This window comes from Rhinopithecus bieti, unplaced genomic scaffold (genome assembly GCF_001698545.2).
Source record: "Rhinopithecus bieti isolate Rb0 unplaced genomic scaffold, ASM169854v2 scaffold_62832, whole genome shotgun sequence".
NCBI lineage: Eukaryota > Metazoa > Chordata > Mammalia > Primates > Cercopithecidae > Rhinopithecus > Rhinopithecus bieti.
Window position 1 is genome coordinate 115,735 of NW_016823854.1, and position 25,377 is coordinate 141,111.

At 39.1% G+C, this 25,377-nt stretch overlaps 1 protein-coding gene across 1 annotated transcript in view; it reads right to left on the bottom strand.

The window, feature by feature from the left end:
- RAD54B (RAD54 homolog B) overlaps positions 1-25,370 on the bottom strand; it is a 102,904-nt gene extending 77,534 nt beyond the window's left edge. Inside the window, exons 1-3 of the mRNA XM_017861922.1 lie at positions 25,256-25,370; positions 17,298-17,448; positions 8,434-8,602 (exon numbers count right to left, since the gene is read on the bottom strand). Coding sequence (XP_017717411.1) covers positions 8,434-8,602; positions 17,298-17,432 — 304 coding nt within the window. The 5' untranslated portion in view covers positions 17,433-17,448; positions 25,256-25,370. The remainder of the gene's footprint in view (positions 1-8,433; positions 8,603-17,297; positions 17,449-25,255) is intronic.
- Positions 25,371-25,377: the final 7 nt, after the last annotated feature.

Sequence of the window (25,377 nt, forward strand, 5' to 3'; positions counted from 1 at the left end):
AAAAAAAAAAAAATACAAAACTTAGCCAGGCGTGGTGGCGGGCACCTGTAATCCCAGCTACTCAGGAGCCTGAGGCAGGAGAATCGCTTGAACCCGAGAGGCAGACGTTGCAGTGAGCCAGGATCGCATCACTCACTCCAGCCTAGGTGACAGAGTGAAACTGTCTCCAAAACAAAAGGAAACGCTCTATACGCTGGAGAGAATTTGATAATCCAACCTCCTAGAAATAGCCCTGGTAACACCTCAGTAGTTTCAAACATCCTTCAGGATGATTTGCAAGGTTGCATATGAGAGAATCAATATTCAAGTGACCAGGACCTTTTTTTAGTAGCCTGATTCTTATTCACTTCCATCCACGGCAGGAATTCAAAAGAACAGTCCCAGTGTACAGGTTTCCTCAAAAGCCCTTCTTTATCCTGATAACTAGGATAAGAACTAGAAGGCAAATTAGTTAGGGGAGAATTATCTTCAATGGTGTAGTTTTGAAAGGAAAAAAGATACACCTATCATGTTTCCCCCTCTTCAGAAGACTGGACTGCTAACTGACTGTCCAATAGTGTGGATCAGAAACAATGCTCATACACCCAAAAGCCATAAAACCTATTATTCCCTAACCCAAGTCATCATAAAAGAGCCCTAAAGGACAAAGGATGATCTTCTCAATACTCAATTGTCTGTGGAGAATTTTCTATGGGGAAAAAGACACAGTGGCTCTGAATATTCAATATCTGATTCCTTGCAGTTATGTCTAGATTGTTATATAAGGAAGTAAGAGTCACTAGAAAAGAAAACATATTCACCAATCAACTGGTCACAAATTTTTAAAAATCAGTTTCTATTCAAATGTCCCTTAAACCTCAACCATAATATCAAAGTCTCTTTGAGACTGCATGACAATCAACTACAAAATGAAATAGCAAATTTTGCAAAAGGTTGACATGATAGGTACTTGGAAAGAGACTGACTTGAATATCAAAGAATTTTAGGCCCGTAGGAAAAGTTAAGCAATCCACAAATATTTTGCAAAAACCCTATTTATGATGGTGCTAAAAAAGTCAGATATAAACAAAAGAAGTTTTATCATGTCATAGTTTCTGTGAGAAAAAGTATAACTAACTTCTGTTCAAATAAGCACTTTTAATAAGGATATAAAATCTCAGCCAGGCTCGTGCCTGTAATCCCAGCACTTTGGGAGGCCGAGGTGGGCAAATCACTTGAAGCCAGGAGTTCGAGACCAACCTGGCCAACATGATGAAACCCCATCTCTAGTAAAAATACAAAAATTAGCCGAGTGTAGTGGTGCACGCCTGTAGTCCCAGCTACATGGGAGGCTGAGGAATAAGAATTGCTTGAATCCAGAATAAGACTGTCTAAAAAAAAAAAAAAAAAAAATTTACTATTAAATGTGGTCCCTTTTTGAAAGACTGGTTAAACAGAAATGAAATTAATAGGTAAATATATTTAAGATAACAATAACCAAATTTTTCACTATGAAAGAAGGGGCTGCAAACTAAAATGAATCCTGGGGTACTATATCAGAATTGGAGGTATTGGTATGAGCTGGTGGTTTTTAATATTTATAGATAAATATAGATGTAATCATATATAGATTTCCTAGTTTTGACTGCTAGAAGAACTAAAAGCAATAACACTGCAGTATCAGTGAATACACCTAGTGGTCAGTTCTTGGTTTTTAAATACACTTCTCCACCAAAAAAGAACTAGGCCTCTTGAATGATTTCTAGACCTGGGACAGGAAAGATCTTATTGTGCCAGAAGCACAAAAACGCTCAAAAATTGATGGGGATTGTCAAAAGGACACAGGAGCCCTGGTAAAGGGACTCCATTGGCCAAATCTGAGACAATCTGAGCATCATAATAAATAAGAGATTATAACCCCCTGAATAAAACAGACATTTATGAATCCATAAAAATTAATTAACAAATAAATGGGGAAGAAGGGAAAGCTCTTCCTTGCAACAGAATGCCAACTAATAAATACAGATGGAATGAGAAAACTAACATTTGGCAACAATTATAGTACTAAATTTCAGGTAAGAATCAGCAGTTTCAAAGTAACTCTCCATAGATACTTACTAATTTCGAAGGTAAAAATAATTTTACAGTGAAGAAACCCTGCTGCCACCAATTTATCCAAATAATCAAACTTATTATCACCAGTAATGAGATAAACTGACATCATGTGCCTTCTGATGATATATTAAGAACTATTTCTGTGATATTTCTGCCAAAAATGTGTAAACTAAATCTAATTATAAGGAAATATCAAACAAACCCAAACTGATAAGCATTCAACAAATGACTGGCCTGTACTCCTTAATTTAAAAAGTCACAAAATATAAGCAAAGACTAAGAAAATGTTCCAGATCGAAGGCAACTAAAAGACATAATGACTGAATATAACACATATCCTGGTCTAGCAGGAAAAAAAAAGTTTATTCATTTTTAAATTCGTTTCTGCCATAAAGGATATTGTCTTAGTCCATTCAGGCCGCTAAAACAAAATACCATAAACTGGGTAGCTTATAAACAATAGAAATGTATTTCACACAGATCTAAAGGCTGGGAAGTCCAAGATTAAGGTACTGGCAGATTCAGTATTTGGTAAGGGCCTCCTTTCTAGTTCATAAATGGCACTGTTTCCTGTATCCTCACATGGTGAAAGAGGAAAGGCAACTCTCTGGGGCCTGTTTCACAGAGGAATTAATCTCATTCATGAGGGCTTCACCCTCCTGGCCCAGCCACCTCCCAAAGCCCTGACCTCCTAATATTAATACCATCGCATTAGTGCTTAGGTTTCTACATATGAATTTTGGGGAAACAGAAACATTCAGACCATAGTATTGTATCAGTGTTAATATCCTGATTTTGACTGTTGTACTTCTATACTTTATTATACAGTAGCCTGTCCTTGTTTAGGAAACACATACTGAAAAATTTCAGGTGATGGGGCATCATGACAGTATTCTTAACTAGTTCTGAAACATTACACATATACATACAATACACACAAAAATGTTAAATTTGTGAAAGTTTTTTATACTATCCTTAATTTTTGCTTTCTATTTTATTTTATTTTTTTTTTTGAGATAGAGTATCACTCTGTCACCCAGGCTGGAGTGCAATGGTGCGATCTCGGCTCACCACAAGCTCTGCCTCCTGAGTTCACACCATTCTCCTGCCTCAGCCTCCTGAGTGGTTGGGACTACAGGCACCTGCCACCACGCGCAGCTAATTTTTTGCATTTTTAGTAGAGATGGGGTTTCACCATGCTAGCCAGGATGGTCTCAAACACCTGACCTCATGATCCACCCACTTCGGTCTCCCAAAATGCTGGGATTACAGGTGTGAGCCACAACACCCGGCCTACTAACCTTAATTTTTTCTGTAATTTTTAAATAATCTTTAACATCAAAAAGTTTAAATTGAAAGCACAACAAAATAAGATTAACTTAGATTGTCAAATATCAAAAATATAAATACATACTTACGTATAGATTGAGCATCACAATACATAATAAATGCATTCCTCATGCATTGCTGATGAGAGTATAAACCTGTACTAACCCCTGTAGAAGGCAATTTATCATTATCCATCAAAAAGGTAAAGGCACATACCTTGTGATGAGTATCCTACTCCAAGGTATTTATGAATATAGTATCCTATATGTATATATTATATAGATATTTATTGTAGCTTTGTTTGTAATAACAAAAGATCCCAAACAAACTAAATATCCATTATTGAGACATCAGTTAAGTACATCTGGCTCATCCACACAATGGAATTAGTTTTAAAAATAAGATAGTTCTGGCTGGGTGCAGTGGCTCACGTCTGTAATCCTAGCATTTTGGGAGGCTGAGGTGGGCAGATCACTTGAGGTCAGGAGTTCAAAACCAGCCTGGCCAACATGGTGAACCCCTGTCTCTACCAAAAATACAAAAAAATTAGCCAAGTATGGTGGCAGGTGCCTGTAATCCCAGCTACTCAGGAGGTCGAGGCAGAAGAATCACTTGAACCTGGAGGTGGAGGTTGCAGTGAGCCGAGATCATGCCACTGCACTCCAGCCTGGGTGACAGAGCAAGACTCCATCTCAAATAAATAAATAAATAAATAAATAAATAAATAAATAAATAAATAAAGTAGTTCTAAATGTATTGACAAAAAGATTTCAGTGATATACTGTTGCAGTAAAAACACAATGTATAGAACAAGGAAGCTAGTGAACAATTATTTAGAAGGAGAAAAAATATATATATACATATATGTTTCCAAATATGTAGAATACTTCAAAAAAGACATACAAAAAACTAGTAACTGGTTACCTCTGGGGAAGGGAAGTAGATAGCTAGGTAACGGGGAAGGGAGACTTTTTACTATATTCTTTTCTTGTTTGTTTGTCTGAGATGCAGTGTTGCTCTTTTTTGCCCAGGCTGGAGTGCAATGGTGCAATCTCGGCTCACTGCAACCTCTGCCTCCTGGGTTCAAGCAATTCTCTGGCCTCAGCCTCCCAAGTAGCTGGGATTACAGGCCTGCACCACCACACCCAGCTAATTTTGTATGGTTTCACCATGTTGGCCAGGCTGGTCTCAAACTCCTGACATCAGGTCATCCTCCTGCCTCGGCCTCCCAAAGTGCCGGGATTACAGGTGTGAGCCACCATGCCCAGCTGACTTTTTACTATATTCTTAATGCCTTCTAAGTTTTTTTTACCATGTGCATGCATTACCTTTAAAAAAAATAAAAAAAAAAAGTCACAATGGATTATATATTGTATGATTCTCTTTACATAGTATATCCAGAATAGGTATATCCATAGAGACAGAAAGCAAATAAAGGAGAGTGACTGTTTAATTGATCTTGGGTTTCTTTTAGAGAAAATGTTCTGGAACTAGATAGAATTGACAGTTGTACAACATTGTAATTATGCTAAATGCCACTTAATTGTATACTTTAAAATGATTAAAATGGTGAATTTTTTGTTATAAAATAACATAAATGATATGTTATTTATTGTATTGGAACATTAAACTATAATATTCCAATAGCCTCTTTGTGGCTACTTGACTTCCCTGAAGCACTGTGAAGCCAAAGACAGCCAAGGGACTCAACTACAGAAAACTATAAGTTTCTCAGGATCTCTTCATTCAGTCACAAAATGTTTTTGAATCCATGCAGTTTGATTTAAAACCTTAACAAAAGAACATTCCTGCCTTTGTATGTCACAGTTTTGTGAAGGAGATTCAGGTAAACAGGTAACAGAAGATGGCATAGTCTCCTCTCACAGTTCTTCAGAATGAGAAAGAATCAGAAAGAATAAAAAAACTTTATCTTCTTCTAAAGAAACTACATAGCTCTGAATATCCAAGAGATCTGGGGCTTCCTGTATTCATTTCGGAGACTCCTGTAACAAACTGGGTGGTTTTAAACAACAGAATTTATTTTCTCACAGTCTGGAAACCAGAAGTCCAAAATCAAGGTGTCAGCAGGGCCATGCTCTCTCTGAGAAAGTTCTAAGAGAGAATATTTATTTGCTTCTTTCTAGCCTCTGGTGGTTGCCAGCAATCAGGGGTGGTTATTCCAATCTCTGCCTCCATCATCACATGGCCTTTTTCCCTCCGTGCTTCTATCTCTTTCTTCATGAGGACACCAGTCATTAAATTTAGGGTCTACTTTAACCCGGTATGACTTTATCTTGATTATATCTGCAAAGACCCTATTTCCAAATAAGGTCACATTCATAGGTACCAAGGCTTAAGCGGACTTTAACATATATCTTTAGGAGACACAATTCAAGCTACTACATTTCCCCTCTCCCAGAATTTGGTTTTGAAAGCCCAGGCTCAAAACTAGATTGTTCATGAAAAGAAAGACCTGTGGAGCTTAGATCAAAAAAGACAGAAGTGAGCCCTATGGCCCTTCTACCACAAAACCCAAAGAAATCACATTCCCTAAGCTTTGGGGGCAGTCATTAGTGGTAGACCCACATCTTCATTTTCACACAAAGAATATTATCTGCAAACACATAGCATTATGAAAAGACTCAAAGTGTCCAGTGAATTCAAGAAAGTGAAAATGTATTTATCAGGGCTCTTTCAGTTGAAAGAGAAACCAAACTCAAACTAGCTTAAGCAAAAATGATATTAACAATGAACTAAATATTATTAATTACTATTAATCCTGTTTGGTATAATAACAATGTGTGGTTATACAGGAGAAAACATTTATTTCAAGAAATACGTGCTTAAGTGGCTAGAGGTTAAGTGGCATGATATATGCAACTTATTTTCAAAAGGTTGAGGGGAGTGCATCTACACAGAGAGAAAGAAAGAAAGCACACAAATGAGGCAAAATGTTAGTAACTGGTGAGTTTAGGATGTTAATTGGATCATTCTTTCAACTTGAGAGTATGTAGGTATATTTCAAAATAAAAAGGTGATGGGGAAAAGACATATTTTATTGAACTGGGACATACAGATTTGTAGTTCATTTCAAGGTGGATTAGATGTAGAATGAAAAAGATGTGAAAGGGTGAGTAGATACTAAACAGGTCTCTCATCTCTATGCTTTTCTATATACTACATCCCTCTCCCACAATCCACCATAGAGAACAAAACATTTCAAATAAAGCTCTTTTCCCCAATTTAACCTCTCTCTGAACAAGAAACAGGAGGGTATCAGGAAGTTGGCACAGGTTCCCCAGTTCACTGAATGTACTAACCAGAGAAAGGATTAAGGGATTAGGAGTTGAGTAAATTAACTCCCTCTTTATTTTATCTTAACTCTTAACTCCCTTCTCAAATTTAGCAGGGAAGAGAATGAGAAACTACAGTAGAACACAAATAAAGCCCAAGATTAGTAATATAAAAGGTATTATATTCCAGAGTCTAAATGTCATTTTCTGATGAAGAAATTAGAAAAGAACTGGGCATACATGGATCATTATCTACCTCGGGCTTAAAGCAGAAAAGAAAACCTGGGAAAACAGAATAGTCACCTAACAAGGATAGAAGCAAGGAAGGAATAAGTGGGGAAAACAGGGAGGAAAGAAGGGAGAGCAAGTCAGTAACACAAAGCAGCGGCTAAACTGCCATGCCCAGAGCTGTTCCTAGGGATCTTCCTAGGAGCAGCTTTCTCGACCCTATTTCTCAACTTAAGTCTTTCTCAACCTTGTTCTGACACTAGTCACAGCTTTTGAAAAGTTATGAGGAGCACATAAATGGCACCAAGATAATGGCCAGTTAGGTAAATACAGAATTCCTTTCTGTCCCAACAAGATACAAACCTATTCACAGGTAAAATTCATTAATCATCAGAAAGTCCAAGAACTTCCTTCAAAATGGGTAAGTGCTTAGGGCACTTTGTTGATTTGCACTGGTACCAAAAGGATGGCAGTTACTATTCTGTAGCCCAATAGATGAGGCCAGCTGGCTGAATCTGTTCACTCAACCAAAATATGAATAAAATGTAATTTGGAAAAACACAGTCCAATGATGGCTTTCACAAGACCAAATAAACATCTATGAACCATCTTTATTTTTTTTTTTTAGTTATCTAACAAATAGTGATCTCTCACAGATACAAAAAGAACCATAATCATTATTTTAACTCAGTTCAACAATATAGGGATGGAGCATTTGTTAAATGCTTGCTTTTCATGCAAGTATGTGTCTTAATAATTCAACTCTTATTTGAAGTACTCCAGACTCTAATGAATTAACAATTAACTAATTTCAAGTTCAACTCTCCAATTTTAGTCCTATTAACGTGCTTTTTAGAAAAAAAATTTTTTAATCCTATCTTTAAACACAATCTTGGTGCCTGAGGAAAAGATCACATTTGACCAAGCTTATAATAAACAGTCTTAAGCATACATCTACTATAAAGTACACTTTAATCACACAGTTATTATTATTTTTTTTTTTTTTTTTTTTTTTTTTTTTGAGACGGAGTCTTGCTCTCCGCCCAGCTGGAGTGCAGTGGCCAGCTCTCAGCTCACTGCAAGCTCCGCCTCCCGGGTCACCCATTCCTCCTGTCCTCAGCTCCCCAGTAGCTGGGACTACAGACCCCGCCTCGTCGCCGGCTAGTTTTTTGTATTTTTTAGTAGAGACGGGTGTTTCACCGTATTAAAACCAGGATGGTCTCGATCTCCTGAGCCCGTCGTGATCCGCGCGTCTTGGCTCCCAAAGGCTGGGATTAGCAGGCTTGAGCCACCGCGCCCGGCGATCACACAGTATTAAATCCAATCACTAAAGATAAATCATGAAAACAAAAAACCGGAACTACCAACAATCTAGTGGTATTACATCAACAATTTTCTAATATAACATATTCATTCTTAAATCATCATTTAAAGAATACTATAATACTATTGGCTAAGCATAAACCTTATCAATAAAAAGCAGTCTTACCTGTATGAGGTAGATCTAATGTTGCCAGTGTAGGTGCTTCAAAACAGTATTTTCCACTGCAATTATCTATGTAGTTAATTTCTCTAGTACTTTCTTCATTAGGCAGATTTAAACTGCATATTCTAGGATCACTTTGTGATGGGAGAAAGGTGTTATTATTTGCAGCACCCTAAAAGAAACAAATATATATTTAAATCAGAAATCAAACCTAATTTTCTGTATTTTCTGTATTTTTACGTACAAGATTCTAATTTAAAATACGAGCTACCAGTTACATATATATATATAAAAATTAGAACTAGATATTTAAAAATAAATTAATATCTGCCAGACATGGTGAGTCACGCCTGTAATCCCAGCACTTTGGGAAGCCGAGGCGGGTGAATCACTTGAGGTCAGGAGTTTGAGATCAGCCTGGCCAACATGGTGAAAACTGTCTACTAAAATATAAAAATTAGCCTGGCGTCATAGCAAGTGCCTGTTATCACAGCTACTCAGGAAATTGAGGCAGAAGAATCACTTGAACTCAGGAGGCGGAGGTTGCAATGAGCCAAGATTGTACCACTGCATTCCAGCTTGGGAGACAGAGGGAGACTCCATCTCAAAAAAACAATAATTAATTAATTAAAGTCTAATTTGTATTGCTTGTTTTTAGAACTATTTTAAATTACGCTACTAAAAACTGAAAGATATGACAGAATGAAAATTATGCTTATAGTATATTTTAAACAACATATCAGAAGTTTTAAATCGTAACATGCCATTCTCATAATAAAATACTTTTCTTATTAAATTTCTCAATACTAAAATCAATACTCAAATATTTTTAGGTGAGATAATGGTAATGTCACTATGTTGGGTTTTGTTAACGAGCCCCTACCTCTTTTTTTAAGATATGGGGTCTCAGTCTGGTACCCAGGCTGAAAGAGTGCAGTGGCACGACCACAGCTCATTGCAGCCTTCTCAACTCCTGGGCCCAAGGGACCCTCCCACCTCAGCCTCCCTAGTAGCCGGAACTACAAGCATGTGTCACCATACCCAGCTAATGTTTTTTACTTTTTGTAGAGATGGGGTCTCACTATGTTGCCCAGGCTGGTCTTGAACTCCTGGCCTTAAGCCATCTTCCTGCCTAGGCTTCCCAAAGTGCTAAGATTACAGGGGTGAGCCACTGCAGCCAGCCTTAAAAAGCCCTTATATTTTAGAGATATATTCTAAAAATTTACAAATGAAAACATATTCCTGGAATTTGCATCAAAATAAGTAGGGAGGGACTCGAGCTGGAGTGGAAAAATAAAGATGAAACAAGAGGCCGGGCGGGCGCAGTGGCTCAGGCCTGTAATCCCAACACTTTGGGAGGCCGAGGTGGGCGGATCACTTAAGGTCAGGAGTTCAAGACCAGCCCCGCCAACATGGTGAAACCCCGTCTCTACTAAAAATACAAAACTTAGCCAGACACAGTGGTGCACGCCTATAATCCCAGCTGCTCAGGAGGCTGAGGCAGGAGAATCACTTGAATCCAGGAGGCAGAGATTGCAGTGAGCCAAGAATGCACCAGTGTACTCCAGCCTGGGTGACAGAACAAGACCCTGTCTCAAAAAAATAAAAAATTAGGCTGGGCGCAGTGGCTCACACCTGTAATCCCAGCACTTTGGGAGGCCGAGGTGGGTGGATCACAAGGTCAGGAGATCGAGACCAACCTGGCTAACGCGGTGAAACCCCATCTCTACTACAAATACAAAAAATTAGCTGGGCGTGGTGGCGGGTGCCTATAGTCCGAGCTACTCTAGAGGCTGAGGCAGGAGAATGGCGTGAACCCGGGAGGCGGAGCTTGCAGTGAGCCGAGATTGCGCCACGGCATTCTAGCCTGGGCGACAGAGCGAGACTCCGTCTCAAAAAAAAAAAAAAAAAAAAAAAGATGAAACAAGATCAATCACGGCCAGGTGTGGTGGCTCACACCTGTAATCCCAGCACTTTGGGAGGCCAAGGCAAGCAGATTCCTTGAGTACAGGAGTTTGAGAGGAGCCTAGGCAACATAGTGAAACTCAGTCTCTACAAAAAATACAAAAATTAGCCAGGCACGGTGGGGTGTTCCTGTAGTCCCAGCTACTTCGAAAGCTGAGGTGGGAGGATGGCTTGAGGCCAGGAGGCTAAGGTTGCAGCAAGCTGAGATCACACTACTGTACTTCAGCCTGGGCAACAGAGCCAGACCCTGTCTCAAAAAATAAAAATACAAAAAAAGATCAGTCATGCATTTTCAATTGTTGAAGTTAGGTAATACGGACAAGGAAGTTCATTATATGCTGTTTTCTCTTTTTTTGTATATGTATGGGTTTTCTATTGCTGTTGTCTCAAATTACCAAAAATTTGGTGGCACAGAACAACACAAATTTATCATTTTATAGTTTCGTAAGTTAGAACTCAGGCTTAGGTCTTACTGCATTAAAATCAAAGTTATCACCAAAGCTGCGTTCCTTTCTGGAGGTTCCAGAAGAGAATATATTTCCTTGTCTTTTAAAATTCTAGAAGCCACCCAAATTCTTTGACTTAGCCCTCTTCCTCCATATTCAAAGTCAGCTATGTCACATCTCTCTGCCCCTGCTTCCCTAATCACCATCTCTTTCTCTGATCCTCTTCCCTGTCCCTCTTCCACTTCCAAGGACCCTTACGATTATATTGGGCCCACTCAGATCATCCAGGGTAACCTCCCCATCTCAAGGTCCTTTACATTAATCACATCAGCAAAGTCTCTTTTGCCATGTAAGGTAACACAGATTCCAGTGATTAGGACATGAACATGTCTTTAAACATAGACAGAATTTTTTTAAAATAATAGAAACTCACAACAGGCAAAGTTGTCATGTTACTATAAATACTCATCTTAATAAACTTCATGGCTAGTAAACAAACATCCCAAAAAAAAACCTATCTGATAAAATCTTTTTTTTATTTTTTATATCTGATCAGATTTTAAAGTAAGTCAACTAATGAAGGTCATGAATTTTCTTTTTTGCAACATTTTATTTTGATATAATCTCAAATTCATGGAAACATTCCAAAAATAGTATTCCCAGATACCTTTACCCACATTAACCATTTGTTTACATTTTCTTCCATTTCCCTCTTTCCCCCTTTGCTCTTTCTGTGTATATGTATACACACACACGTGAGAGTAAACTGCAGACACTATGCTCCTTTGCCTCTAAATACTTCAAGGTGTGTTTCCAAAGACTCTCTTCCATAATCACAGAAAAATTACCAAAATTGATCATTTAATACTGGTACAATACTAGCATCTAATCCACAGTCTATGTTCAAATTTGGTCACTTATCCCAATAATGTCTGTTACAGATTTTTCCCCAAATCAGGATCCAATCCTAGATCACACATTACATCTAGTCACTATGTTCCTTTAGTTTCCTTTAATCTCTAACTTTATTTATCGTTTCTGGTCTTGAAATTTCAAAATTACAGGCCAGTTATTTTGCTGAATATCCCTCAATCTGGATTTGTCTGATGTTTCCCTATGATTAGTTTCAGATTGTGAATTTGGGGCAAGAATACAACAGTTCATCATATTAGGAGGCACATAATATCGGTTTGTTCCATTACTAGAGGTATTAACTTTGATCGCTGATCAAGGTGGTGTCTGCCAAAGTATTTTTCCCTTTGTCATTTTTTTAAGTATGTTGTGAGGAGATACTTGAGTATATTCAAATATCCTATTTCCTCATTGAACATTTACCCACTAGTTTCGGCATCCACTGAGACTCTCTAACACCATCATTATTTCTATTTCTATGCTTCAGCATTCCACTGTAAGGAAGAGCTTACTCTTCATTTATTTATTTATTCATTTATTTTCATATATTAGTATGGATTCCAACTCCTATATTATTCAATGGGTTATAATCCATTAGTATATTTCTTTGATGTTCAATTTGTCCCAGATTTTGTATTTATCAGACCAATCAAGTAAAAACCACTGAAGTCACCAAAGCAATACTTTCTCACTATAGGTTAATTCAATCTAAGATAAGAAATAATTTAAGAACAAAAAGTTAAGAATGTAACAGATAAAGTAAAAAGATGGCAGAGTTGACTGCTAAGCCTAATACTTTTAGGCTTCTCATGTTACTTTGCTTAAAATTGCTGTATAACTTCAAAATGCCCACTTCAGTTTTAAAAAGTAAAATGTTTAATTTATTTATAGAATTAAAAGAAAAAAATAGTAAATCAGAGTTTTTGTCTGGAATTAGTCCTTAGACACTACATCAAAAAACAAACCTTGGCTGGGCATGGTGGCTCACATCTGGAATCCCAACACTTTGGGACACCAAGGCAGGCGGATAACCTGAGATCAGGAGTTCATGACCAGCCTGGCCAACATGGTGAAACCCCAACTCTACTGAAAATACAAAAATTGTATTTTCAGTACAATTTTTGTACTGAAAATTGTACTGAGAGGTGTGGCAGCGGGCGCCTTTAGTCCCAGCTACTCCAGAGGCTGAGACAGGAGAATCGCCTAAACCCAGGAGGCAGAGGTTGCAGTGAGCCAGGAGCGTGCCATTGCACTCCAGCCTGAGTGACAGAGCAAGACTCCATCTCAAAAATAATAAATGAATAAATAAATAAATATTGGTTGGGCTCTAGTGTGGGCGAGAGAGTGAGACTTCGCCTTAAAAAAAAAAAAAAAAAAAAGTTCTCCAAAGAGATACACAAATGGGTAATAAGCACACATAAAAGTGCTCCATATCAGCTATCAGAGAAATGCAAAGCAAAACCACAGTGAGGTACTACTTCACTTACTAGTATGGCCGTCATCAAAAAGATAGTAAGTGTTGGTAGGGATTTGGAAAAATTAAAACCTTCATACACTGATGGTAAGAATGAATGGTGCAGTCAGCTTGGAAAACAGTCTGTCAGTTCATTAAGAGGTTAAACATAGAATTATTATATAATCCAGCAATTCTACTCCTAGGAGTACACTCAAGAGAAATGAAAACATGGCCAAGTATGGTGGCTCACGTCTGTAATCCCAACACTTTGGGAGGCTGAGGAGAGGACTGCTTGAGTTCAGGACTTAGAGACCAGCCTGGGCAACATAGGCAGAACCCATCTCTATAAAAAATTTGAAAATTAGCCAGGTATGATGGCACACGCCTGTGGTCCCAGCTACTTAGGGAGACGGAGGTGGGAGGATCACTTGAGCCTAGTAGGTGGAGGCTGCAGTGAGCCATGATGGTGCCACCGCACCCCAGCCTAGGGAACAGGGCAAGACCCTATCGAAAGGAGGGGAGAGGAGAGGGAGAGGAGAGGAAGAGGAGAGGAAGAGGAGAGGGAGAGGAGAGGGAGAGGAGAGGGAAGGAAGGAAGGAAGGAAGGAAGGGAGGGAGGGAGGAAGGGAGGGAAGGAGAAGAAACACATATCCACACAAAAATCTGTACACAAAGGTTCATGAGCATTATTTATAATTGCTAAAAAGTGGAATCAACCCAAATGACCATTAACTAATGAATAAATAAAATGTGGTATATTAAAACAACAGATTATTCAGTGTGGTAGGCAGAATAATGGCTCCCAAAGATGTCCACACCCTAATCCCCAGAATCTGTGAATGTATTGTTATGTGGTAAAAAGGACTTTGCAGATGTGATTAAGGACCAGGACCTTGAAATAGAGAGATGATCCTGGATTACCCAGTTGGGCCTAACCTAATCAAATGAGTTCTAGCTGCAGAAAACCAAAGAGAAGGAAACATGAGAACTCAAACATGCTTCCCTGGCTATGAAAAAGGAAGAAGGGCGCCATGAGCCAAGGAATGTGGTGATCTGCAGAAGCTGGAAAAGGCTAGGGAACAGATTTCCTCTAAAATCTCCAGAAATGAATGTAGGCCCCTTGCCAACACCTTGATCTTAGATCTGTGTTGAACTTTTGACCTACAGAACTATAATTCATTTGTGTTAAATCATTAGATTTGTGGTAATTTGTTTCAGCAGCAAGAGAAAACTGATATTTCGGCAATAAGAAATAAATTACTAATAAAAAGTTTTTTTGGTGTCATGAAAATGTTCTAAAATTGACTGTGAAGATGGTTGCACAATTCTGTGAATATACTAGAAACCACTGAGTTGTAGTAAGTAGACTGTATGGTATTTAAGTTATATCTGTATTAGTCAGTTTGCATTGCTATAAAGGAATACCTGAGGCTGGGTAATTTATAAAGAAAAGAGGTTTATTTTGGCTCACAGTTTTGCAGGCTGTACAGGCAGCATGGTGCCAGCTTCTGCTTCTGATGACGGCCTCCAGAAGCTTATAATCAGGGCAGAAGGTAAAGGCGGAACCTGTGTCTCAATGGCAAGAGGGAGAGAAAGAGAGGGAGAGGGAAGATGCCACACTCTTTTTAAACAACCACATATCATGTGAACTCAGCGAGAACTCACTCATTACCATGAAAACAACACCTAGCCATTTATGAAGGATCCATCTCTTATGACCCAAATATCTCCCATTAGGACAACCTCAAACACTGGAGGTCACATTTCAACATGAGATTCTGAAGGGACAAATATCCAAACTATCAATACCTAAATAAAGCAGTATTTTAAAAAGGAAAGAAAGAAAACCTTATTAAGAAAAAAAAGCCTATGTTTTCTCCTTACAGTGTGCCAGAATTTTACATTGGTAAGTGCTAAACAATCTACTTGGTAAAGAAATACAGGATAAAACAAACACATACAGACCAAAAAAAGCAGAGTCAAAATTAGAAGGTTTTTTCAACAAAAAAAGACACCATTAAAACCAGGCAAAGGCCTTAAATAGACATTTTTCCAAAGATATACAAATGGCCAATAAGCACATGAAAAGATGCTCAGCACCACTAGTAATTAAGGAAATACAAATCAGAACCACAATGAAATACCACTTTGCACCTACTGAAATGCCAATAAAAAAAAAAAAAATTTTTTAATGGAAAATAACAAGTGCTCCTGGGGATGTAGATACTAAAACCGTCACACATTCCTGGTGGAGATGTAAAATGGTACCGCTATGAAAAACTGTTTGATGGTTCCTCAGACAGCTAAACACAGAATTACCACATTACCTAGCAAATTCATTTCTAGTTATAACCCAAAAGAACTAAAACAGGAACACAAACAGAAACTTGGATGCCAATGTTCACAGCAGCATTATTCACCATAGCCAAAAGGTGGAAGCTGCCTAAGCATGCATCAGATAGATTAATGGATGGATAAACAAAATGTGGTAAAACCACATAATGATTATTCAACCATACAAACAAATTAAGTTCTGATACACGCTACAACATGGATGAACCTTGAAAACATTACGCTAACGGAAATAAGCCAGACACAAAAGGACAAATATTGTATGATTCCACTTCCATGAGGTACCTAGGGCAGTCAGATTTATAGAGACAGAAAGTACAATAGTGGTTACCAGGAGTTGAGTGGAGAGAACAGGGAGTTAATGTTTAATGGGTACAGAGTTTCCGTTTGGGGTAATGAAAAAGTTTTGGAAACAGATTGTGGTGATGGTTACACAACAGTGTGAAAGTCATTAATGCCACTTAATTGTACACTTAAAAATGGTAAGATGGCAAATTTTATGTTATATATGCTTAACCACAATAAAAAAGAAGAGTGAAAAAATTAATAGACTTTAATCCCTATAGCATAAAAGGATCAGGGAATTGCAGAGTAGTAGGTAGTGTGAATTCTCCATTTTATATGCCTTCTTTATACTTTATATACCTTTCATATATACTAACACCTTTGATCTTAGACCTAAGACCAAAACAATCCTTTTTCTTAATAGTAAATGAGATACATTAAAACTGCTTCCAGTATTCACTTTTTTTTTTTTTTTTAAGCGGGGACGGAATCTTGCTCTGTCACCCAGGTTGGAGTACAGTGGCATGATCTCAGCTCACTGTAACCTCCACCTCCCAGGTTCCGACAATTCTCCTGCCTCAGCCTCTGGAGTAGCTGGGATTACAGGCGCGCACCACCATGCCCAGCTAGTTTTTGTATTTTTAGTAGAGACAGAGTTTCACCATGTTAACCAGGCTAGTCTCAAACTCCTGACCTCAGATGATCTGCCTGTCTTGGCCTCCCAAATTGCTGGGATTACAGGCGTGAGCCACCGCAACCAGCCAGTATTCACTTTTCATAGATAAAAATGAGAAGAAATGTTTGAAATAGTGATACAAATCATTATGTATTTTTTCTCTTTAAATCACTTTAAAGAAGTTTTCACTTACTTATGTGCTAATTTTAAAAAGAACACTGATTAGAATCTCCACCCCTTCCCTCAAAGAGGTACTTACTTACCATCACCAAAAGTTTATTTTATAGACCCAAGTACATGTTATTCCACTGACTGAATGAGACAGGGTCTTGCTGTGTTGCCCAGGCTGGAGTGCAGTGGCACAATCACAGCTCACTGCAGCCTCGACCTCCCAGGCTCAAGTGATCCCCCCACCTCAGCCTCCTGAATAGCTGATACTCCAGGTGCACACCACCACAACCCGCTAAATTTTTATTTTTTGTAGAGACGGCATCTCACTATGTTACCCAGGCAGGTCTTGACGTCCTTAGCTCAAGTGATCCTCCTGCCTCTGCCTCCCAAGGTGCTGGGATTACAGGCATGAGCCACTGTGCCCATCCTGTTATTCCTTTTAAAAAAAAATTATGTAATCTTCATTTCCAAGGTTTTCAGAAGATGTTTTCAGAGATACTGAAAATTCCAACAGGCAGAAAATATTGTTAACTCTTTAAATGGCATTTTCTTAAACATACATGCTTCTCTATATTATCTATATTATAAGCCCTTTTTTGTCTTACCTCAAATAGTTTTATATCTGGATTCAGTTTTGTAATCTCTTCATTCAGACCTGGATTACTTCTTCCTGGAGGTATAAATTTTGGTTTTTTGAAGGAATTTCCCTGCAACTGACTTGGCGCTGCAGATCGTCTCATATTCAGCAGTGGTGACCTGAAAAATACCCAAAACAGTAACTATCTATGAATCTAATTACAATCAACCCAAATATAAAAATAGCTCAAAACTACAACTGAGATGCAGCAGGAACCCCTCTTAGGGGCCTGCCTGGCCCCCCAAGCATAGAAACAAAGGAAAATCTTCAGTTCCTTCAAAGGAAATTCCAGACACCTAGAGAGCCCTGAGAAGTATATGAGCAATCTGATTAGCAAGAAGGTAATAGCTTAAAATAATGGTGAGGGAAGTTAGAGTGACAAAATGTTTGGTTCCCTATAGAAACTAAAGGTAACATCTTAACATATGTCCTTGAGTTGTTTTTCAGAAATCCAGACCCCCACCAAATGTGTCTACTGACACACACACCTCACATTAGGGGAAACAGGACTGAACTCTGCTGTTCTTTTTTCTAAATTTCTTATTCAGAGGCCTGGAGGAAGCCATACCCACAGGCCAGAGCTCAACATTCCTTTCTGCTGACCCCAAGTTTTTAGACAAAGCTTCACTTCCTTAACCAATCCCAAATCAGAGAATCTTTTAATACACCTATGACTCGTAAGCCCCCACTTCAAGATGTCTCGCCTTTTTAGGCCAAATCAATAATGCACTGATTTATGACTTTGCCTGTAACCTCTGCCTCCCCATCTTTAAAAATGTTTGCATGTAAGCCATCACAGAGTTTGAGTCTTAACCATTAGTTGCCCATGTCTCCTCGCTTGGCAACCTGCAATAAATGTCTCACTTTCTCTTGCTGCAAATACCAATGTCTGCGGACAGCTTTGCTGTGCCAGGCAGGCAGACTCAAGTTTGGTGTGGTAATACAGCCATGACATATGTAAAAACGTAAAAGGGGCCGACGTGGTGTCTCATGCATGTAATCCCAGTACTTTGGGAGGATGAGGCGGGAGGATCCCTTGAACCTAGGAGCTTTGTCTCTATTAAAAATAAAAATTAAAAGAAAAAAGATAAGAGGAGCTTGGTGGTGCATGCCTGTAGTCTCAGCTACTCGGGAGGCTGAGGTGAGGGGATCCCTTGAGGTCAGGAGTTCAAAACCAGTCTGGGCAACATAGCGGCAAGACTTCAACTGAAAAAAACAAAAATAAAACATAAGAGAATAAGCCTGAGAAAACAACTTCAGGCTGAGCAAAATGGCCCACATCCTTAATCCCAGCACTTTGGGAGGCCAAAGTGGGAGGATCGCTTGAGCCCAAAAGAGCCCATCTCTTGTTTTTTTTTTTTTGTTTGTTTTAAAGAAAAAGAAAACAAGTTCAATAGCTAGAAAGATTTTATTTTTCATCAAGGGCTATTGAAAAGAATTTAAGATTTAAATTGAACGGTGATATGGTTTGGCTGTAACCCTACCCAAATCTCACCTTGAACTGTAATAATCCCCACGTCAAGGGCAGGGCCTATTCTCATGGTAGTGAATAAGTCTCCACGAGATCCTATGATTTTATAAATGGGAGTTCCCCTGCACAAACTCTCTTGCCTGCTCCCATGTAAGATGTGGCTTGCTTCTCCTTTGTCTTCTGCCATAATTGTGAGGCCTCCCCAGCCATGTGGAACTGTGAGTCCATTAAACTTCTTTCCTTTATAAATTACCCAGTCTCGAGTATGTTTTTATTAGCAGTGTGAGAACAGACTAATACAAATGGTATAAATTTAAGTATATGTCAATTTATCAAAAATTTAAGTATAATCATGGTATCTTCTTTAAAGCAATGTAAATAAAAATTTCAAAATATAAGCAAAGACAATTCACATACAAATATCAAACATGTTGCTTTTTTTCTATTCCACTAATCCATAAACCACATGAGGGTAGCAATCTCATGCTTGTTTTCTCCACCAGTAATCACTATAATGTGTCTGGCAACAGTGACAGATACATTACCATCACTAACAAATATTTTGAATGAATGAAATCTGATAATTTAAAATATATTTTTATAGTTCAATTTGTTTTACTATCCCTATTTCATTTGAAAACATGTGGAAATTATTGGCCGGGCGCGGTGGTGGGCTCAAGGCCTGTAATTCCAGGCCACTTTGGGGCCGAGACCAGGCGATAACGAGGTCAGGAGATCGGAAGGACCATTCCTGGGCGAACACGGTGAAACCTTCGTTTCTCTTACTAAAAATACAAAAAAACTAGCCGGGCGCGTGGCGGGCGCCTGTAGGTCCCCAGCTACTCGGGGAGGGCTTTGGAGCAGTGAGAATGGCGTAAAACCGGGAGGGTGGAGCTTGGCAGTGAGCTGAGATCCGGCCACTGGCCACCTCCAAGCCTGGGCGACTGAGCGAGGACTCCGTCTAAAAAAAAAAAAAAAAAAAAAAAAAAAGAAAACAGTGGAATTTTTAAAAATATAAATCAAGAGACTAGAACCAGGTTTCCCAACTTTTGCTCAATCTTATTTCTATGAGGACTGGATAGGGGAACAGATAGAAAACAAGGACATTACATACATACATCATGTTTCTGCAATGGATAGTAGCGAGCACTCCAATTCAAAGCAACACCACAAAACACTATTTAACATAAGCCATCAGCAAGGATGAACATGACTACCAACGTTATCTGTTTCACCCAGAAATTCCAATTCTGGCAACTTAACCTAAGGAACTATCAGAGATAATACTAAGTAACCATGTATAAGAATAATCAGCTGGGCAGGACACAGTGGCTCGCGTGTAATCCCAGCACTTCAGGAGGCCGAGGTAGGTGGATCACCTGAGGTCGGGAGTTTGAGACCAGTCAGGCCAACATGGCGAAACCCCGTCTCTACTAAAAATATAAAAATTTGAGGCCAGGTGCAGTGGCTCACACCTGTAATCCCAGCACTTTGGGAGGCTAAACTGAGCAGATCACGTGAGGTGAGGAGTTCGAGACCAACCTGACCAACATGGAGAAACCCTGTTTCTATTAAAAATACAAAATTAGCCGGGGGTGGTGATGCGTGCCTGTAATCCCAGCTACTCAGGAAGCTGAGGCAGGAGAATCACTAGAACCCAGGAGGCAGAGGTTGTGGTGAGCTGAGATAGCGCCATTGCACTCCAGCCTGGGCAACTAGAGCAAAACTTCGTCTAAAAAAAAAATTAGCCAAGTGTGGTGGTACATGCCTGTTATCCCAGCTACTCAGAAGGCTGAAGCATGAGCATCGCTTGAACCCAGGAGGCAGAGGTTGCAGTGAGCCGAGATTGCACCACTGCACTCCAGCCTGGGTGACAGAGCGAGACTCTGTCTCAAAGAAAACAAAGAAAGAAAAAACAATAATCATGCTAGTATTAATTACAGTACAGGGAAAAAGGAAAAAGAATGTCCATAATGAAGTACAAGATAAATTATGGTACACCCACACAACAGAACACACTGTCTTCATATACCACCAAAACTGAGTCAGTACTATTCCCCAAGCTAGCCATGTTCTCTTTTTCTCTAGGCTTTAAACAAACTTTCTCTTATATAATGTTGGGAATGCTTTTTCCGACTTTTCTTTGCCTGATTAATTCTACCTTATCCTCTAGAAGTCTTAACCATGAGCCCTCTTCATCTCCTCCCGAAGACTGGACTGGAGGACCTTTCTGCATATGCACTACCCAAGCACTTTTCACACTGCAGTGAAATTTGCCCTATCATTCCCCCTGAGCTATTAACTCACGCATGAAATCTGACATACAATTCATCACTATATTGCCAGTACCAAATACGCAGAAGGAGTGCAGTATTATGTGAACAATACCATTAATTGGGGCGGGGAGGGGGCAGGGAACACCACTTTAAAAAAATGTTTAATGACATGAGAAATATTTTTTGATAAATCAAAGGAAAAATGGCCACAAAACATGTCCAGTCTCATTCTAATTTTAAAAGAAAAGAAAAGAAAAAAGATAACGTGTATATGTACATTTAAAAGACTAGAAAGCAAACGAGCATGAGAGAACTTGTTTGAAGTGACAGAAATAATCTATATAAGATTGTAGTGTGGTTATAGGAGTATATATACATCTGTATATCAAAACATCAAAATGTACACATCTAACTGCACACTATAAATTATACTGCTATAAAGTAGATATATATGTCATATATTAAAATATACAATCGTTTTTTAAAACTAGAAAACACATGCCACAATATTAACCCTAATTATTTCTAGGTCTGGTTAGAATAACCAGTAATTTTATTCTATTCTGAGTTATTTTCTGTATATTTCAAATTTTTTACAATGAAAATATTACCTTTGTAATAGGGAAAAGTATCATGAATTTGATTTTTTAAATTACCATATTTCATCAAATCTAAAATGCCATCAATTGTAAGATATACTCTTGGTTATTAGTCCATATAAAAGAAATGTTTAAAAGTAAATATTTTAAAAATAAAATTTTTTTAGTTGTAAGATGTACCATTATTTTATGTATCCAAGAAAAAAAAGTGTAGCCAATTAAACTATGATACACTATCATTGATGGTTAGACATTTCCTAATTTCATCAATGTTAAAATGATGAAACATGTAAATATTTGATATATAACCAGCCTTTACATAGTTTGAGGAATGAGTAGTAGAGGTCACTCTCTTCCGTTTCTTATTCAACAACAAAATAGATCTCTATTAGTACAATCTTTAATCTTAGAGCAAATTATGAAACAGATGGTTTTTGACTGCTTTAGAAGCAGTATTTGCCAATGCCAGAAATAAATACAAATTCTGGCCAAACAAGTCATGCCAAAATAACTTCATTAAACTAATTTCCTTTTTATAATGGGTAAGCAGAATACTACAGGTCTCTAAATATATAATTGACACAAGTTTGAAATTGATTAATGGCAACTGTCACAAGAGGACATGGATGTTACGCCTTGCATTTATACTCAGTTACTTAATGGTCAAATGAAATAGAACAATAGAAGCTGAAATTTAAAACTAAAGATTTTAGTGACTATAGCTCAACTGAAATAAGATAATGAGCCTTCTTAAACTAATAAATTCTAGACAGCATTAATAAAAATATGATGTCCACATCATGAAATGTAATGACTTCTGTTCTCTACATTAGTCAGACTCCCCTTTAATACTGTGAAAATTCTGACACTTTTTCAAAAGGAACACTTAAAAAATACAGTAGTTAGAAACATCAACAGTAGAAATGAAGGAAACCAGAGTGTAGTTCAGATTCTGCTATTTCAGGGATGCTTAACTTTGGGGAAGCTATTTAACTCTCTAGACACCAATTTTCTCATTTATAAAATAAAGAATGAACTAGATGCTAAAATTTCTTTCAACACTAAATGTGAAGAATTACTACCCTAAACCCTTCTACATCTAATACATGATTTCTGATTTTTCAACCTTCCTGTTTTGTAAACTAATAAAAATGATAATGCAAGCATACAAGCATCATCACAGAGCAGTGATTAAGAAAACAGACTGACTCTGGAGCCAGCCAGGCTGCCTGGCTAGAATCCAAATTGTGCTATTTACATATGACCTTAGTTGTGCATATTACATATGACCTTGATGGGTGCCATCAAGACATTTAATTTGTTGATGCATTTCAAAGTAAAATGCAGAAATCAGTACATTTCCCCCCAAAAGAGTACTGCACCCTTATAGTTTTTTAAACTAGTTCTGTATGTTCGTGTTGTCCTGTCCATAATAATTAATTAATTAGTGCTGTCTGAGCCCTTTTCCCAGGTCCTAGAAATAAAGCCATTTGGTAGCCCTGATGTGATGCTACAACTTCTATAACACCTATTAGCTTCAGTCCTTCGAAGTAAAATGGTAAGGCCAGGCTGACAACTGCAATACACCAGATAGCCACAAGTACTTGGCACTACACTGTGGTAAATAAGAACACAACTTTGAAAGCAAATGCCTGAATATAAATACTGACACTTCCCAATGGTCTTGCACAGTTTACTTAGGCTCCATGTGTCTCAGTTTCCTCAACTTTAAGAGGGGTACCATAATCATACTTACACACCGGACTGTTGGGAGGATTAAATGAAATATGTAAAGCACTTAAAACAAAACTTGACACATAGTAAGCACTCAATGTTATCTGTAATATTACTATCTATAATTAGTATTATTGGAGAATAGAAATGACGAAGGTCCTGTGAGGGAGATAGAGAAGGGGTAGTTCAACATACAGGACAATGGCCAGAATCTTTGCGTTCGTCTGGGCTTTAAAGAGAGGTATGTGCAACCAGGAAACGTCTGGGATGCAAGAATGTAAGTAAACCAACTCTACCAAGAACTAGCAACAGTCTTTCCCTGCTGTTTCTGCTTTTCAACTTCCAACTACATTAGGTAGTAATTACCTCACTTCATGCCTTAAGTTGCTCCTTTGAGATTCCGGCTATACAGATGGTTCCTAATTTAGGACGGTTTCACTTAGAATTCTTCAACTTTTAAGAAAGCCATGGCCGGGCGCGGTGGCTCAAGCCTGTAATCCCAGCACTTTGGGAGGCCGAGACGGGCGGATCACGAGGTCAGGAGATCGAGACCATCCTGGCTAACATGGTGAAACCCCATCTCTACCAAAATACAAAAAAAAAAACTAGCCGGGCGAGGTGGCGGGCGCCTGTAGTCCCAGCTACTCAGGAGGCTGAGGCAGGAGAATGGCGTAAACCCAGGAGGCGGAGCTTGCAGTGAGCTGACATCTGGCCACTGCACTCCAGTCCGGGCGACAGAGCGAGACTCCGCCTCAAAAAAAAAAAAAAAAAAAAAAAAGAAAGCCATAAGCATTTAGTAGAAACTGTGCAAGTAACCACATAACTGTCTGTGGTCATGATTTTGCCCAACTGTAGATTAAGGTAAGTATTCTGAGCATGTTTAAGGTAGGCATGAAATCATGTCCTTTACAGCAACATAGGTGCAGCTGGAGGTTATTACCCAAAGCGAATTAAAGCAGAAACAGAAAATCAAATATTCCATGTTCTCACGTTATAAATGGGAGCTAAACACTGAGCATTCATGAACATAAAGATGGCAACAATAGACAGTGGCGACAACTAGAAGGGGGAGGAAAGGAGGAGCAAGGGTTCAAAAACTATTGGGTACTATGCTCACCACCTGGGTGACAGGATCAATCGTATCCAAACCTCAGCACCACGTAATATACCGATGCAACAAACCTGCACATGTACCCCCAAATCTAAAATAAACCGCTGAAAATTAATTTTTTGATAACAAAAGTAGGCTAGGCCAAGCTTTAATACTCAGTAGGTTAGCTGTTTTAAATCTACTGTCGACTTAGGATATTTTCAACTCAGTAGTAAGTCGAGAAGCATCTGTACCTACCTAGAAAATCTTCCATAAGGTAATCGATTAAAAGGTTTTAAGGAAATACAAGAAAAACCTGACCAGCGAGGAGGTAAAAGTCCCTAAAGAAGGTGTACCGACACTCTCCAGGGCGTTCGCGGAGCCTTCACCCCCTGGTCCTGGGGAAGGGGCTTCCCAGTGCAGCAGTGAGGGAGAGACCCAAACGCCACAGAAGACTGAGCGAAGCCACCGCAGGGGCGGCCCCAGGGGCCACTGCCCAGAACCATCCCTCGCACACAAACGCACACCCCCAAGCCCTCACCACCCGCCCTTCGCTCCTAGCCCCCCGGGGCCAGCAGCCAGGGCGTCCCTCGCACTTCAGACCAAAGTTGCAGGCCCGCAGGAGGCCACTTCGGTCGCTCCTGCCGCCTTCCCTCCCTCCTCCCTCGGAGGCCTGCTCCGGCACCACTCCCTGCTTTGTCCCGCACGAGCCTACAGGCTGTCGCAGCCTCCCGAGCTTCCCCCTCCAGGACGCACCGGCGAAAATCTGACAGAAACCACTGGCCCTGCAAAGAAGCACTTCTGGTAACCAGCGCTCCCCTTGCCACTAGAGAAGCTCAAGGCTCCCGCCTCCGCGAAGCCAATCGCGGACGAGCCAG